Source organism: Echiichthys vipera (assembly GCF_963691815.1).
Source record: "Echiichthys vipera genome assembly, chromosome: 14".
In the NCBI taxonomy this organism is placed as follows: Eukaryota; Metazoa; Chordata; class Actinopteri; order Perciformes; family Trachinidae; genus Echiichthys; species Echiichthys vipera.
Window position 1 is genome coordinate 23,530,192 of NC_139839.1, and position 14,818 is coordinate 23,545,009.

The 14,818-nt window shown below is 43.5% G+C and overlaps 1 protein-coding gene across 1 annotated transcript in view; it reads left to right on the forward strand.

Moving 5' to 3' along the window:
• auts2a (activator of transcription and developmental regulator AUTS2 a) overlaps window positions 1-6,159 on the forward strand; it is a gene marked incomplete at its 5' end in the record, with an annotated part of 340,529 nt that extends 334,370 nt beyond the window's left edge. The window contains 6 exons of the mRNA XM_083927505.1: window positions 88-159; window positions 1,483-1,624; window positions 2,656-2,736; window positions 2,846-2,929; window positions 3,079-3,331; window positions 3,604-6,159. Coding sequence (XP_083783631.1) covers window positions 88-159; window positions 1,483-1,624; window positions 2,656-2,736; window positions 2,846-2,929; window positions 3,079-3,331; window positions 3,604-4,849 — 1,878 coding nt within the window. The 3' untranslated portion in view covers window positions 4,850-6,159. The remainder of the gene's footprint in view (window positions 1-87; window positions 160-1,482; window positions 1,625-2,655; window positions 2,737-2,845; window positions 2,930-3,078; window positions 3,332-3,603) is intronic.
• Between the last annotated feature and the right edge of the window lie 8,659 nt (window positions 6,160-14,818).

Consider the following 14,818-nt stretch of genomic DNA (forward strand, 5'->3'; position numbering starts at 1 on the left):
ACACTTTTACATTTAATTTGTAGTGGTAGCAGTAATGGCCTTGATGTCCTTTCGTGGTTGTCACCATGTTTTGTCTTCTGCCTACAGAAACCAGGGAAGTGGTGCGCCATGCATGTCCATATCGCCTGGCAGATATACCACCACCAACAGAAAGTGAAGGTGAGGACTCAGCTGACTCTTCTGTCTCTGCTTCGTGCCAAAGCTAGCTCTAACTACGACTGTGACCTAATGGATTATTTCCTAATGCGGTGAAAAAAGCAACGTATCACTGCAGTGTGTCCAGAGACACTCCAGTTGCAAAATGTAGACAAATATATATTTATTCAGGGCCTCATCCAGGGTTGCCCCGCTGCCTGGAAAACCTGGAAACTCGACTAGTTTTCCAGTCCTGGAAACACCCAGAAAATAGATTAAAAGGACCAGATGTCCTGGAAATAATCTATGTTTTCCAGAAAAAAAAGTGTGTTTATTTTAAGCACTCGGGAGCTAGTGCTGCCCTGTATTTTTTTATTTTTTATATAGCACCTTTCATAATATCAAATACAGCTCAAAGTGCTTTACAAAAAGACAAAAAAAATCAACATAGGTATGAAAACAGAAAGCAGAAATTTCAATTTCACAAAAATAGTGGGTACTATGCCTCGTCACCATGGTAACATCACCTGATCTGTAGTATTGTGGCGATGCAGTTATCTTTACAGGACCAATATATACACAGTGTAAAGATAACTCAGTCCCAATTCCATACTTGTCTTTATTGTACTGTTTGATAAATGATACAAAGGTCACTAAAGGATAACTTTAGAATGGCACTGTTTACTCAGGTAAACATAAAGAGACAGCTCTAGTTTTTTATCAATAGTTTCTTTTTGTTATCTGAGGTGTGACCGGAGCGCTCCACATTTCATTTTTTCCAGTTTGAGAAGCTCTATCAATTTCCTTCATGCAATGCATTGAAGGACAAAAGTGCACATTGACATAATGTTATTGTATTCATACTGACAGTTTTGAGGTTTTCTGTTGGAACACACTACAGACTTTAAAAGTGGATTTGAATCGATGTGCAGTTCTAGTTTCTCTGCTACTGGAACATCTTTAGCACTTCTCTTCTTCAATAGTAATTATGTGGTCAAAATCATGTTTTAAAAAACAATTGTTTTGTGTACTCATCTGATATTTTGGTCATTTGTTGCACTGACTTCCTCTACAAAACAGTTCAAATAATTCAAATGTGTGGCTTCAGCGGTCATAACAATGATCACTTCTTGAGGTTATAATGATGTTTAGAAGGAAATTCAGTGTAGCCAGGGCTCTCATCCCTGAAGGGTCTCAGGTTTGATTCCTCACAAAGTGTCCTTTGGCAAGACAACGCTCTAGTCAGTGACTTACAGTGGTTAACGTAAAATAAAAATGACTATTATCAACCTGCAGTGTGTAACATGGTTTTACATGTTTGCTCTCTGTCGATCTGCCGTCTTCTAGCAGCAGATGCAGGTCGACCCTCACAAGCTAGACTTTGGCCTCAAGCCTGATTTCCTGAATCGACCTCCGGGCCCCAGCCTCTTCGGCGCCATCCATCACCCCAGTGACTTGGCACGGCCCGCCACGCTCTTCTCCGCAGCAGGTGAGTGTGTATCAGAAATCTGGCTAGAAAGACTGATTGATGGTTAACAACGGTACCCTCTGACATACAGCGGCAGTCGGTCAGTTCCTGCTATTCAGAGTGAGCTGTCGTCTGCTTAGATTATCGTTACAGAGTCACAGAAGACAGCAAAACCAACACAATTAGTCTCCAACCACGACGCTCAGTGTGAATGTCAATGTAGTACATCTATCTTGTATTAACTGTTCCCTGAAAATGAACAAAAAAGCCAAAAGAAATAACTTTTCTGGAGCCGTAAATCGCATCTTGTGGCCTGAGGAGGCAGGCTCATTTGAAGACACAGGCTTTCTTTTATTATTCACATTTCTCCATGAGATGCGGTTGACAGTATGGCTGAATTGAAACCAGATTTCTAAGGCTAAGTTTACAGAACTAAGCAAACAAAAGCACCTGGTGATAGCACAAAATAAAAGTTAAGGGATCACCAAAGTCAGCAAGCTTCATCCTGCAGGAGCCATGCACCTCTGTTCCAAACAGCATGACAATCTATCCAAGAGCTTCTGAGATATTTTAATCTGGACCACGGAGGAGGACCGGCTCTGACCATCACTGCCGTCACTTGAGCCACACTGCTAGCATGCCTAAAAACTGATAACAATCAGCTGACATATATTCCTTTTGTCTTTTCATAAACAATCATTTTGATAAGGATCCCCAATTCGTTTTTAAAGAATTTCGACAATGGTGTGTTCTGAACTGAACATTTTACAGTAAAAAATATGTCATGGACAAACTCTGTAATGGTGACAGCATTTGCAAACTACCTCATTTCTGTGTGTTTTGCAGTTTGTTATTTGTCAGTCAGGCTCTAATGAATTCAGTTTTAGAAAAGTGAACAAGTGGACTTTGAGTTATGGTTGTTTGTTCCTAGAACAGAGCCTCACCGCCAAACGTTTTCCCGCAAATGAAAACTACTGCTTTTTTCTTACACTTAATATTGTGGTCAGCAGCTAATGGATGTTTCTGTGGTGCTTTCCGTCTCTCCCCCTCAGGTCCCACACACCCATCAGCAGGTCCTTTCGGTCATCCACCTCACCATCCTGGAAACTTCCTCGCCCCAGCATCTCACTTAGGTAAGACGACCCGACACTTCAGTTCAGTTTGGTTCTTCTCAGACTCGACCAGAAATAGGGAAATGAAGATGTGACTGTATGCATGGTAACATATGGTGTCTCCCTCCAGAACCTTTCGGCAGGCCTGCATCATTTGGAGGACTGGGATCCCTCAGTTCATCGGCCTTCGGGGGACTGGGCAATCCAGCACTAAGTGAGTTTCAACCTCAGGAATGATACTGTTATCGTTGCTCATGATGCATAAAAACAGCAGCAGAATATAATTTATATACCAACATTCACCAGCACAAGTTGTCGAGATACGCATTTAACTTGTGTCCTGCCGTGTTTTTCCACGTGTTGAATCCCTAACAGCGGCCAACTCCATGTTCGGCCATAAGGATGGCCCCAACGCACCGCAGCACTTCAACAACGGCGGTAACAGTGGCCACCAGGAGCCGTGGAACCGCCTGCACCGTACGCCGCCCTCCTTTCCCACACCGCCACCCTGGCTGAAACCCGGAGACTCGGAGAGGAGCACCTCGGTCAGCTCACACGAGAGGGACCGAGAATCTGACAAACGGGACTCGTTGGGCAGTAAAGATGACAAAGACAGGTGGGTGTTTCCAAAAGTCCAACTTGAGTCCTGTTACTTCACCCCAAGGACATAAACAGATAAATGTTTAGGCACATGTTTGGATTGTGTTGGATCAGATTTGTTATCTTTTGGGCCTGTAGATGTTCTCATTTGTCCAGGTCATCATAATCTCCAAAGCTTTGGGGATGTTAGCTTTTGTTTTTCCTTGTATATAGCATGCTAGATGTTTTACCTAAATTTGGAATAAAAGATTAGTCAGTCTGATGCAGGGACTTTCTGTATGCTTCTAGGGAATCTGTAGAAAAGCGCCATCCGAGCCATCCGTCCCCGGTCCCTGTCAACCCCATCAGCCTCCTTTGCCACACCCGGCCGCCTGAGCACCACAGGAACCACCTGCCCCCTGCTTCTGGAGAGCCTCAGAGGGACAAGGAGACCAAGGCCAAAGACAGAGAGAGGGAGCACTCAGACTCGTGGAAAGACAATGGAACAGATGACCACAAGCTCAAAGACAACCAGCACAGCGACAAAGACACACCTGTCATCCACGACGGCCGAGTGTCAGAGGACAAACTGTCCAACAGGGGGACGCCATCGCCCTACGTCCGGCAGACCAGCCTCGAACGTCCCAACGGCGGGCTGAGCAGGGAGGTCCTGGAGAAGAAGGTGGAGCTGCCATATGAGCACCAGAAGAAGAACAGTGAGGTGAAGGTGAAGGAGGAACGAAAGGAGGAGCTAGATGGAGCCACAGAGAGGGCAAGTGAGCATCCAGCACCGGCACCCTCCACGCCAAACCTCCACCCTCCCTCCTCAATGCCTATGCCCATGAGCATGGCTGGTGTTCATCCCATGAACAGCATCAGTAGTCTGGAGAGAACTCGAGTAGTGGCGCCCTTCATGGGTATCAGCCCCATCCCAGGAGCTGACAGGTTCCCTTACCCTGCCTTCCACTGGGACCCAATGAGGGACCCCTACAGAGGCCTGGACATTCACAGACGGGACCCTTTGGCCAGGGAGCTGTTATTGAGGCATGACCCTCTGCACCGGCTGGCAGGGCCTCGCCTCTACGAGGCTGAGCGCTCCTACAGGGACCGTGAGCCTCATGACTTTAATCGTGACCACATCCACCCTCTGGCCCTGGAGCAGAGGCGGGAGCAGGAGCGCGCCCATCTGGAGGAGCGTGAGCGCCTCAATATGCTTAGAGAGGACTATGAGCACGGGCGCCTCCATCCCGCAATGCACCATCCTGCCCTTGATGGACACCTTCCACACCCCGCCCCAGGCCTCATGGCCCCTGGACTCCCAGGCATGCACTACTCCAGGGTCAGTCCTTCAGCTGCAGCGGCGGCCGCAGCCGCTGCTGCAGCCACCGCCCATCAGAACGGTATACTGAACAAAACCCCACCCACCGCCTCTCTGAGTGCGCCGCCCCCTCTCATCCCCACACTGGGTGCCCGGCCTGGTTCACCCAGACGGACTACTCCCCTGGCCACAGATATCAGAGACAGAGCGGCTCACAAAGACATTGAGGCACGGTGAGCTGAGCCTCAGCAGACTCTGTGCCCCTGCAGCCCTGTGCCTCACTAACACTGAACTCACACCAAGCACTTAGCTTCGGGCAAAGCAAGACTGTATTATAGCTGTGAATAACTTATGCGGGCAGAGACACGCCCTCACAATGAATTGTTTTTGTATAAAACTACAAAGAGACAATAATCATGGAACAAAAAAAGATTTTTCAAAGACTTTTTTGCGGTTTGCTCCAGCTTTTTGTGTGCATTCTTTCTCTTGTATAGCAAAGTGATGCCTAGAACCATTTTGGAATGTACAGGTACTTTAGCACTGACAGACGGCAAAGTGTGTAGATAATGTGGACAGTCGCTGTGCTCACTATGTATGGATTAAAAATCATGGTACAAATATGCAAAAGGGTGTTTTGAAAGCTTTACTTTGAACACATGTATATAGAGGAGTATTACAGCAGTGCTTCAGAATGTGCTTTTTGCTGTTTCCCTTTTTGTTTTGTTCAGTTGACGCAGCTGATTAGCATTGTACCAGAGACCCCATATTCAACTATGCAACAAATGTCTGGGCTCCCTTTCTGAAAGCTGGCCTTCTCATCACTACTGGCTGTGTCACAATAAAGGACAAACAGCTGTATTCTCTCCACAACTCAGACACACATTGGGTCCATGCAAACAGAGACGAGCTTTAACTGATCCCCACAGGAGCTGTAGGTAGCAGGTTTATTTGGATGAAACGAAAAAGGTCTTTTTTTGAGAACGACTTTCTCAAATATGATCAATTGTGGTGACAATCTTGGAAACAGTTGATGGAGGTATTGCAGTTGCAAATATTTTTTTTCAATGTAAAAAGCCAGCAGCACAAAAATCAACTCTCTTTTTGCCACTCAGTTGCCACCAGTCTTGTTCTGGGGAGAATGCAGCACATTCAACACCATGACAGCACATCGGCCCTATTGGAGGAGTGTAAAGTACATGTTATGGAAATAGGTTCTGTTGGTCAGACAGTGTATTAAAGTGCTTTCCTGAGTTGTTGTACCTACAAAATCAAAAGACAAAAAATCGAGTCTAAACTACGGACAGTTTGTTTCTAATGAGCAGAGATCTATTTTAGTAGTCCACTGAGGGTTTAGTTGTGCGCTTCAAACTCTGTGATATCATGTCGTGCAGTGTTTTTTAATCCAACATAAAAATGTCCACCGGAGCCATAGTGGTTAGTCGATGCGTATTGCATAAAGATTGTTAAGAGATTTTTTTTTTGCTGTTAACCATGTACAGGGAAAAAAGTGAAGTCTTTCTAGATCATGTACAAAAATGAGAAAAAAATGAAGCGACTGAATCTTCAGCATGCTCCTCATTTAAACTTGTGTTATGTAAATTGTGCCATGTTATTAAAAAATGTGTACTAACTCTGTCTGTGGGGCTTTTATTACTCCACCTACATCTACACTCACTGAGCTGAGTAAACAGGCTATATTTCTTTTTGACACTACGCTTACACACTTAAGTTTCCCCATTAGACCCCCATGGAGGACAGCGGTAGCACTCACCCTGGCGTCATAAGTATTTTGAGATGATTGTGACACTGATTGTGTAGTTATAAAATGGTTATGAAGGTTCTGTCACTTGATGGAGTCACTTCCAATCATGTTTCATCTTTTGCAAAAAGAGTCACAAGATGGAAAAACATCTAAGTGGTCACATCTCTGCGGCACCAGTAGGTGTTGACTTACTAGAAATGTGTGTGGTGACGGTTGAAACCACGGATACATCATGCATCACACCGCATCGGCAACTTGGACAAGTGAGGGTTTGTGCTTGGTTCGATAACAGCGCTTTAAACATCAGCTGCCTTCACTGGTGAATCATGGCACGGTACGTGTGCATTCGTCAGAGGATGAAGAGTTATTGACATTCCCATTACACTGAATAACCACAGCATTCATGCACCCTTTTCTGATTGATGTTTAGCTCCAAAGCACCCAGGTCACACATCAATCAAATGTTGGCTCGATCCGTCACTGGTGGGAATTGTGGATTGCCTATATTTCCTCCTGCCAAGTGAATGCCTCCTGCTCCTGGGACCAACAGTAATTTCCCTTTCAGGCCTGCATAAAGTGCTGTTAGGACAGGGTGTGTGGTAGTTCAGGCTCTGGACCAGGAGAGGGAGCCAAAGCGCTAGAAATAAAATCTTGAGGAGGCCTCATAACTGCTGCAAGGTGATGATACGTCTATCTAACCGTGGTCGGAGTCACACAAGATTATTTCATCAACACTGCAAAGGTTGGTCAATTAATGACAGAAAGTTTATCAGCAACAATTTTAATAACCAATATCTTTGTTGTTTTTTAAGCAATAGTTCCAGCGTCTTATATGTGAATATTTTCTAGTATTCTTACTCTTCTATGATAATGAATCATCATCTTAGTCATTTTCAAGCTCCAATTATTGTCCGGTTTAAGCTCCTTAGGGGATTTGCATTGCTCTCTTTTATATCACTGCACATTCAATATGTTTGGATTCTGGACTGTTGGTTGGACAAAAGTAGACATCTGGAACGTCAATAAGGACTTTTCTGATCTATTACAGCCCAAACAACTGGTTTATAACCATATAATGAGTAAATCAAATCACTGGTAAATGAATAATCAGGCTTATCATTGGCCCCAGCCCTGATTTCAGAAATGAGTGAAAAAGCTCAGTACAGTTTCTTCAGAGTTGTCACAGAAATGAAGGCATGAAGCAAGCGTCATTTCAGAAGCTGGAACCAGAAAATGCTTTTGCTTGACAAAAAACAATGAATTGATTACTGATGCAGGTTAGTTTTCTGAATCAACTGATAATTGATTGATCGACTAATCATTTAAGCTCTCATCTCACTGTCTAACTCCTTCCAGCCTGGTCAACAGTTCAGAGACCATCTACAGTGCATGCATGTATGTCGGTTTTCATGAGATCCCCCTCCAAACTCTCTCAATCACAGCTATTGTGCTCTCCCTTCAGCTAGAGCTGCTCGCTGCATCTATCAGCTATTCGTGGAACAGCCTGAACTAAGCACCGACCAACCAAATCCTAAAGTGCCTGAGTAAACTGCTTTTGGATGTTGCTACAAATCCTTCCTCCACCAGACAGAACCTGGCTTTTCAGCCTCCACTGCAGGTTTAATGTGTCTAAGCTGCTTCCCTCGATGAGTGAGACACCACCAAAGAAACATTCAGTGGATACCATGAGAGGTCAAATACTAAGTGATTAAAAGAACTGCAGGAAAATCCTACAGTTCTCATTATTTGGGGGAAAAGTTGGGAAAATTGAGCATCCAGTCAGTGTACTGATACCCATATAATTTTCCTTAAAGCTGCACGGTGAGCCAGAGTGGTTATAATTACCCCACACTGCAGCCAGATTTAGTCATTATCAAGAATCAGATGAAGTTACTGCCGGAAAGCAATAAAGAGAGGCACTATCCACTGTGGTGATAGACAGATGTGTCGGATTACTGAGGTCTGACAGGAGGGTGTCTGATGGGGTTTCAGTGCAAATGGAATCCTGTGAATAAAACTTCTTTATCAAACAACACACCAACAACAACAACAGAGAGGGCTGATGAGAGAAAACACAACAGAGCCTGTCAGCTCCTGTGGTGTTCCACAGACCAGTGAGTGACGGATGTTTTCACTCCGTGGATTACAGAGGTTTCCTGTAGTGAATTCTTGCCACTCATCCGACTAAAAGCTCTCAATTAACCCGTTAAATAATCAAATAAACAAGCATAATAAGTTATTAGCAATTACACTGCCAATTCGTTCCTTAATTAATCCCTCAAAGGAACCGATTTGCTAGATGCATTTGGAAATACTGCAAATTCAAATAACTGCTGCAGAAAAGGTTTTAGATATTTAAGTCTCAAAGCCTTTAAGTCATTGTTTTAGATTGGTGTCATTTTGTTTTGAGTTAATGGAAAGAAAATGTTTTATTTGGTCTAAAAAATAAATGAAAAATGTCCAGGTAAGGTAAGGTCTCTTAAATGACCTTTTCTGTCTCAACCAACCAACAGTCCAAAAGTATTCTATTTGCAATCATCAAGGATTCACATTTGGAAAGCTGTCGCCAGTTCTTTTGGCATTTCATTATTACCTACTGTAAATTATTCATATTTGATCCAAATTTATAAAAAAATAAATCATTTTCAGCTTTCCTATTATATTAGACTGTAGTTACAAAGGTTTACCAGACTGCTTTTTTGTTTTGTGCCAAATGTTGTGCAAAAAACAACAATCAGATTCATGTTGTAAATGAACGGCTTGAAGCGAACCTCTAAGACATCCATCCATCTTCTACTGCTTGTCCCTATCGGGGTCCCGTGGGAGGCTGGAGCTGATCCCAGCTGACATCGGGCGTGAGGCGGGGTACACCCTGGACAGGACGCCAGTCTATCACAGAGCACATAGAGACCAACAGAGACAGACAACCATTCACGCAAAAGCCGGAGAACCCGGAGAAAACCCACGCAGACACGGGAAGAACATGCAAACTCCACACAGAAGGGCCCCAGCCAGGATTCAAACCAGGAACCCTCTTGCTGTGAGGCGACAGTGCTAACCACCACACCAGCGTGCTGCCCCAACACCTAAGACAATGAGTGAATATTTTGGTTACAGATAATAACTTTAACATGATGCTGTTAAACATGACCCTGTTAAAATTGGAAAATGTAGACCTTATTTACTTTGAAACCTGTACACTACCATGTCCCTCTGGTCATGTAAATTGCTTTCTAAACACAAGGTGGCATCAGTGTACACTCCTGCACTGTAAGGTGTGACAAAAGAAGCAACAAAGAGAGTTTCGGTGGATGGATGCTGTACAGCAGGAAGTACACAGTGGCTCCGTCATCACTATGACCTGAGAGAGGACAACCAGTTTGGCAGGATCACTTCTTGCGATCACCATCATATGCTCGGTATTTGCCTGGATTGAAAGGAACATTGTCATCACACGTTGTCAAACTGGAGGAGCAGCATGGCGTGTTAGACACGACACTCCTTGAGTCTCATGTTCTTGTGTTTGAGCTCCGCTGATGACGCCACGGTCCTCGCTTGTCAGCTGTTTGAACCCTGAAGCCTGGAATTCATCCCAGTACTGAGGGAGTCATCTGTCGCATAAGCGGTGGCACACCTCTCCCTAATTCTGAGCTCACATCGGCAAACAAGAACATCTGACGCCTCAGTGCTTTGGTAAACACAACCTGTCTCTGGGAAATGACTAGTCTGTGGGTTATGCAAAACACAGAATCATTCCATGAGTAAAACTACCTGGGACACACCTGCAGAGATTCTCTATCCCTTCTGGATCGTAAATGTCCCCCATCACCTTAATCTTGTTCGTACAATTAGGGTTGGGTATTGTAAACTACAACACGACATCGGTACCACTACTAGTACCCTTAATGCAGGGGTTCCCGACTCTGCTCCTGGAGGGCCACTGCCCTGCATGTTTTAGGTTTCTCCCTGCTCTAACACACCTGAGTCTAATAATTTTCAAACCTGTGACAAGCTTCTGCTGCTTGATAACGAGCACATCATTAGAATCAGGTGTGGTAGAGCAGAGAGAAACCTAAAACATGCAGGGCAGTGGTCCTCCAGGACCGGAATTGGGCACCCCTGCCTTAAAGTGATACAGATACCAATCGAGTACTTCATTTGATACCCATCATGTGAATGGAAGCATCATACTCAACTTCGCCACACCACAGACTGCATGGGTTGTAGCTGCTGCCGTAGAGGACCAATCACACGTCACAACACATTTCAAAGTAATTTCTCTAGATCTACATGCAAAAGAGACAGAATCATTATTACTTTATATACTATATGAAGAACCGTGACAGCACCATGTGTTAGCCTTGTAAATGATGCCCTGTGATAAAAGATTTGAAACGAAAATGACAGAATAGAGTTTGACTACCTTAAAGGTATCAAGTACCGATACTATGTCCTAAATACAGCGCACTGGCTCTGGCTAATACACCAGCCTTTTCCCCTAGAAAAAAAGCAATTATGCAGGAATACTCTCTTTTCTCCCTGCTGACAACAGTTCTAATCACAACCAACCAAACAAACACAGTTAGATGCTCCAAAAATACTTTCCTGTTTATAAATCGGAAGGCATCCCATTCTCAGTGGTAAAATTCCCCTGGTGTTTCCACTCTCCTGAGAAAAAGCCTATAAACACAAGACTGCCAGTAGCGCTGTCGGCTCCTCTGCTGGGATTAAGCCGAAGCTCAGGCCTCTCAAACAGAGCTCATTCATTCATCATTAGTCGAATCGTTTAATGTTAAATTCTGCAAAGGATGAGATCAAAAGAGCAAGAGCTGGCCTCAAATATGAAATGCTGTATTAGTGCACGGTGGATGCATCCCTCCTCTGAACCCAGGGTATTTAGCATAATGCATATGTATCCATTTATCTCTGACAGTGGTCAGAACGAGGCGAGCTGCTCTGGCTGCTCTGCTAGAGCCCCATTCTGAGGAGAAGATGAGACATCACGTGTATTTTCTTAAACCACTATGTAAACTTATTCTGAAAACAGGTTCAGGTCGACTGTAGCTGTACACCCCTTCCAGAACACAGTGTTTTTTTTTAATTGACTTGAATAGATTCTTCTGATCCTCCCACATCACTGTTAGAACTATACATTTATTGTTTGATGTTTAAAGTCATTGACAGGATGCCTTAGGCCCTCTGAATGATAACATGTATCCGTCTGTATGTCATTACGCACACTATAGTAGGAGGTTGGAAAACACTAAAGCAGCGTCGTGTCAAACATACTTGAATACATAGAGACTGAAGAAACACACTTGGGTGCTGCCTTTCTGTAGGCAGGAATGAAAACAGGACTGTTCTCACAGTCATGACCTTCAAAAGACAAACACGCAGCTACAGCGTGCCAGAAGAAGGCAGAGGATAACTGCTGTTTATCACTGATTAAAGCAACAGCCTTCAAACATGTTGCATTTTACTACTCGTGCTTGTCATGTTTTCTTCTCAAACACAATAATCAAGGCTCATCATGCTGACCCAGATATTATCTAAGCATGAAAACAATGTAACGTAATCCTAAAGGCTCCTTTTTATTTCATTTTCAGTGGGATGGTTTACAGTAGGACGACCTTCACACACCCAGCAGGGCCCCATTAGTCGTGAGATTCAGACAGATGAACTTTAATTATTGCAGTTGTTCTTTCTGCACCAGAACATTTCAGTCAGCCAACTCACGTGGAACGCTTTATTGTGTGAATGCAGAGTTGATATTTTTTGTCTAAGCTCTGACCTTCTCATTTCCCAGAAGCATACACCACCAAGCCCAGAGTGACGGAAATCATTTCCCCAAAGAAATGCATTAGAACCAGAGCATGACACCAGCTGTTGTGTGGAATCTAATCTATGTGTATGCCAACAAGTGCCCATTCCACGGCTAGGTACTATGGATCAATCTAAACCCTGCAATCCACCTGATGTTTTCATTGTGACCTGCCGAGGTACTGCTTTTTAAGATCATTCTGACACAATATTAAAGCGGCCCCTTACAAATACAGGAAATCATGAAATAATATGAAGCAATAGTCAGCTGGTAATTATTTAAGGTGTGGCTAATAAAATGAATGATAGCTCCGTTCTGTTTTGGTTTTGTCAAGGTAACATGATGTTGCTGCAAAGTGCTGACCCATCTTTTTCGACACTTGCACACATCAAATAAGCCATTGAGAACAGTCGCTAACAGCCAGACGTGGCTAATGCTGAAGAGTCCTTAACCATAAAACGAAGCACCAACAACGTAGTTAGAGAACTCTGAGTTTATTTAAAGAATGTTTTTAAAGATTTACCTACTGGCCCCTGTACCTGTACATAGTGAAGTCCATTCAAGTGGATTACCAAAGTCAATCCCAAAGGAAGGAGCCCATTGGTGCTTTGTTTTCTGTGTAGGGACTCTTCTCATGTTACTGCAGAGGTTTGGTGTTATTATGAGCAGTATTAGTGGTTAAAAAAGACGTTTTAATGCCTTCACCGTACTGCCCCGAGCTAATCAGTGTTAGCCACGTCCGGCTGTTAGCGACTCTACCTGATTTCTCCGTTAATAGTTTATACACAGAAAAAAAACATCTCGATGGCTTATTTGATGTGTTCAAGTGTCAAAAAAGACCATGGGATGATTTTACGCCCAGAGTTTACAGTTAAGGGTGGGGACTGGAATTGGGCCTATAGTCCTGACCCACTATTTCACATTTTGGCGAAAGGTCTGTGAAAGCCATGTGGAAGAATTCCCAGCCATACTTTCTACAGTATTTCAAGTACAGCTCCTTTAAAAAGTACGTATTATGTAGTAGTATGTAATTTGTGACAAACCAACAGGCTCTACTTACACAGTCTGAATTTACAGGAAAGGCTGCACGTGGGTCTGTTTCTGGGAGTTTGACATACCGGCCCGTAACAGGTGCTTTGGATATAGACTATGTTATGGGTAACCAGCCTTTTGTTAAGAATTATTTCCCTACCAAAATAGCCGTAGATAGTTGTAGACCACATTATATTAGCTGACAGCAACTGGTTGGTTTCATTTTTCTCGAGAATCCTGTAAACAATAAAAACCCAAATTCTGGGTCTTATGCTGATGCATTGACACATATATAGAGATGAATCATGTGGTTTTAATGCTAGGGTTTTTAGTCAAGGACTTTTGTCCAAAGCAATCCTCCTGAGAAGACTTGTGTTGTAAACTGTGAGATCAGTTTTAGGAGGACGAACATAAATCTCTTCTTAGGTCTCTTAAAAACCTGGTGGCTCTCAGGCCCAGATAACCATTAACATACAGGGCTCGGAAAAATGCACATGGACATTTCCTTTTACTTAGTAGACCAGCAATGAATGCATTCTTAAGTTTATAGGTCTAATATTTAATATGTTATACAGTTCGTAATGCAGGGGTAGACAAAATAACATAAACAGGGTGTTTCTGTTATTTTGTCCACCCCGTAACTATATGTCAGACCTCCCCAGTATTCCCTGTCTGTGGAACCTTCTAGGTCTATAAAGGAAAAGAACAATTGTCCCATTCAAATCTGTTCTGTTACATTGAAGTTCTATTCAGAAACAATTCTGACTGGTTGAATTCCTGCCCATACCAATGATGATTGATCATTTATATGGGAATGGCACAGCGGTTCATAGCTATAATGCAATTTCTGAAGAAACTCTAACAGGAGCTAAACTGCACTGTTAGAGTTGAAAATGTCTGTTTGTGAATAACACCTGCAGCTGCTGTGACATACAGTATGCAGCAGGAATTTCACAGAAACAGACAACAGAGAAGCAGTCCAATTAGCAAATCTCAGTCTGTGTCCCCACCTGCAATTAAAGGTTGCCATGGTGATGGTGTGAAGTATTGAATGTCTCCTGGGTCAAAACAGTTCATGAGAGGCACCTCACATTCTGGCTTATTATTCAAAGACCGTAATTCTTATTGCTTACATTTCTATGACATGAGACTCTACTGAACAGCTGAGGAAATATTTGGATTTGGACATTTGAACATTTGGATTAAATAAATATGTATGAAAAGTGAAGGAGTCAGAGGAAGTTTAAGAGAATTTAACAGCTTATCCTCAGCATGTGATGTTACCAAGCCCCCACCACAGCGACTTCCTGGTTGATCCAATAAGGAAGTGCCAAAAACTGCAGTTCTCTGAGTGTCCAGTAGGAGTAGTTTGCACACTAGAGCAGTTTCTCATTACCCCCATGTTAAACAGGCCAATTTTCCCAGCATAATTAAACCAAGCTAGTTTTTATTTTATTGGAGGTTAAAGTTTATGAATAATCAGAGGCGTGGCCTCGTGAATGACAGCTAGCCTCTGGCCCTCACTTCTCCTCGAAGGTATACGTCAGCCAGATGGACGTATCTCCCTCCCCCCAACGTCACATACATGCCC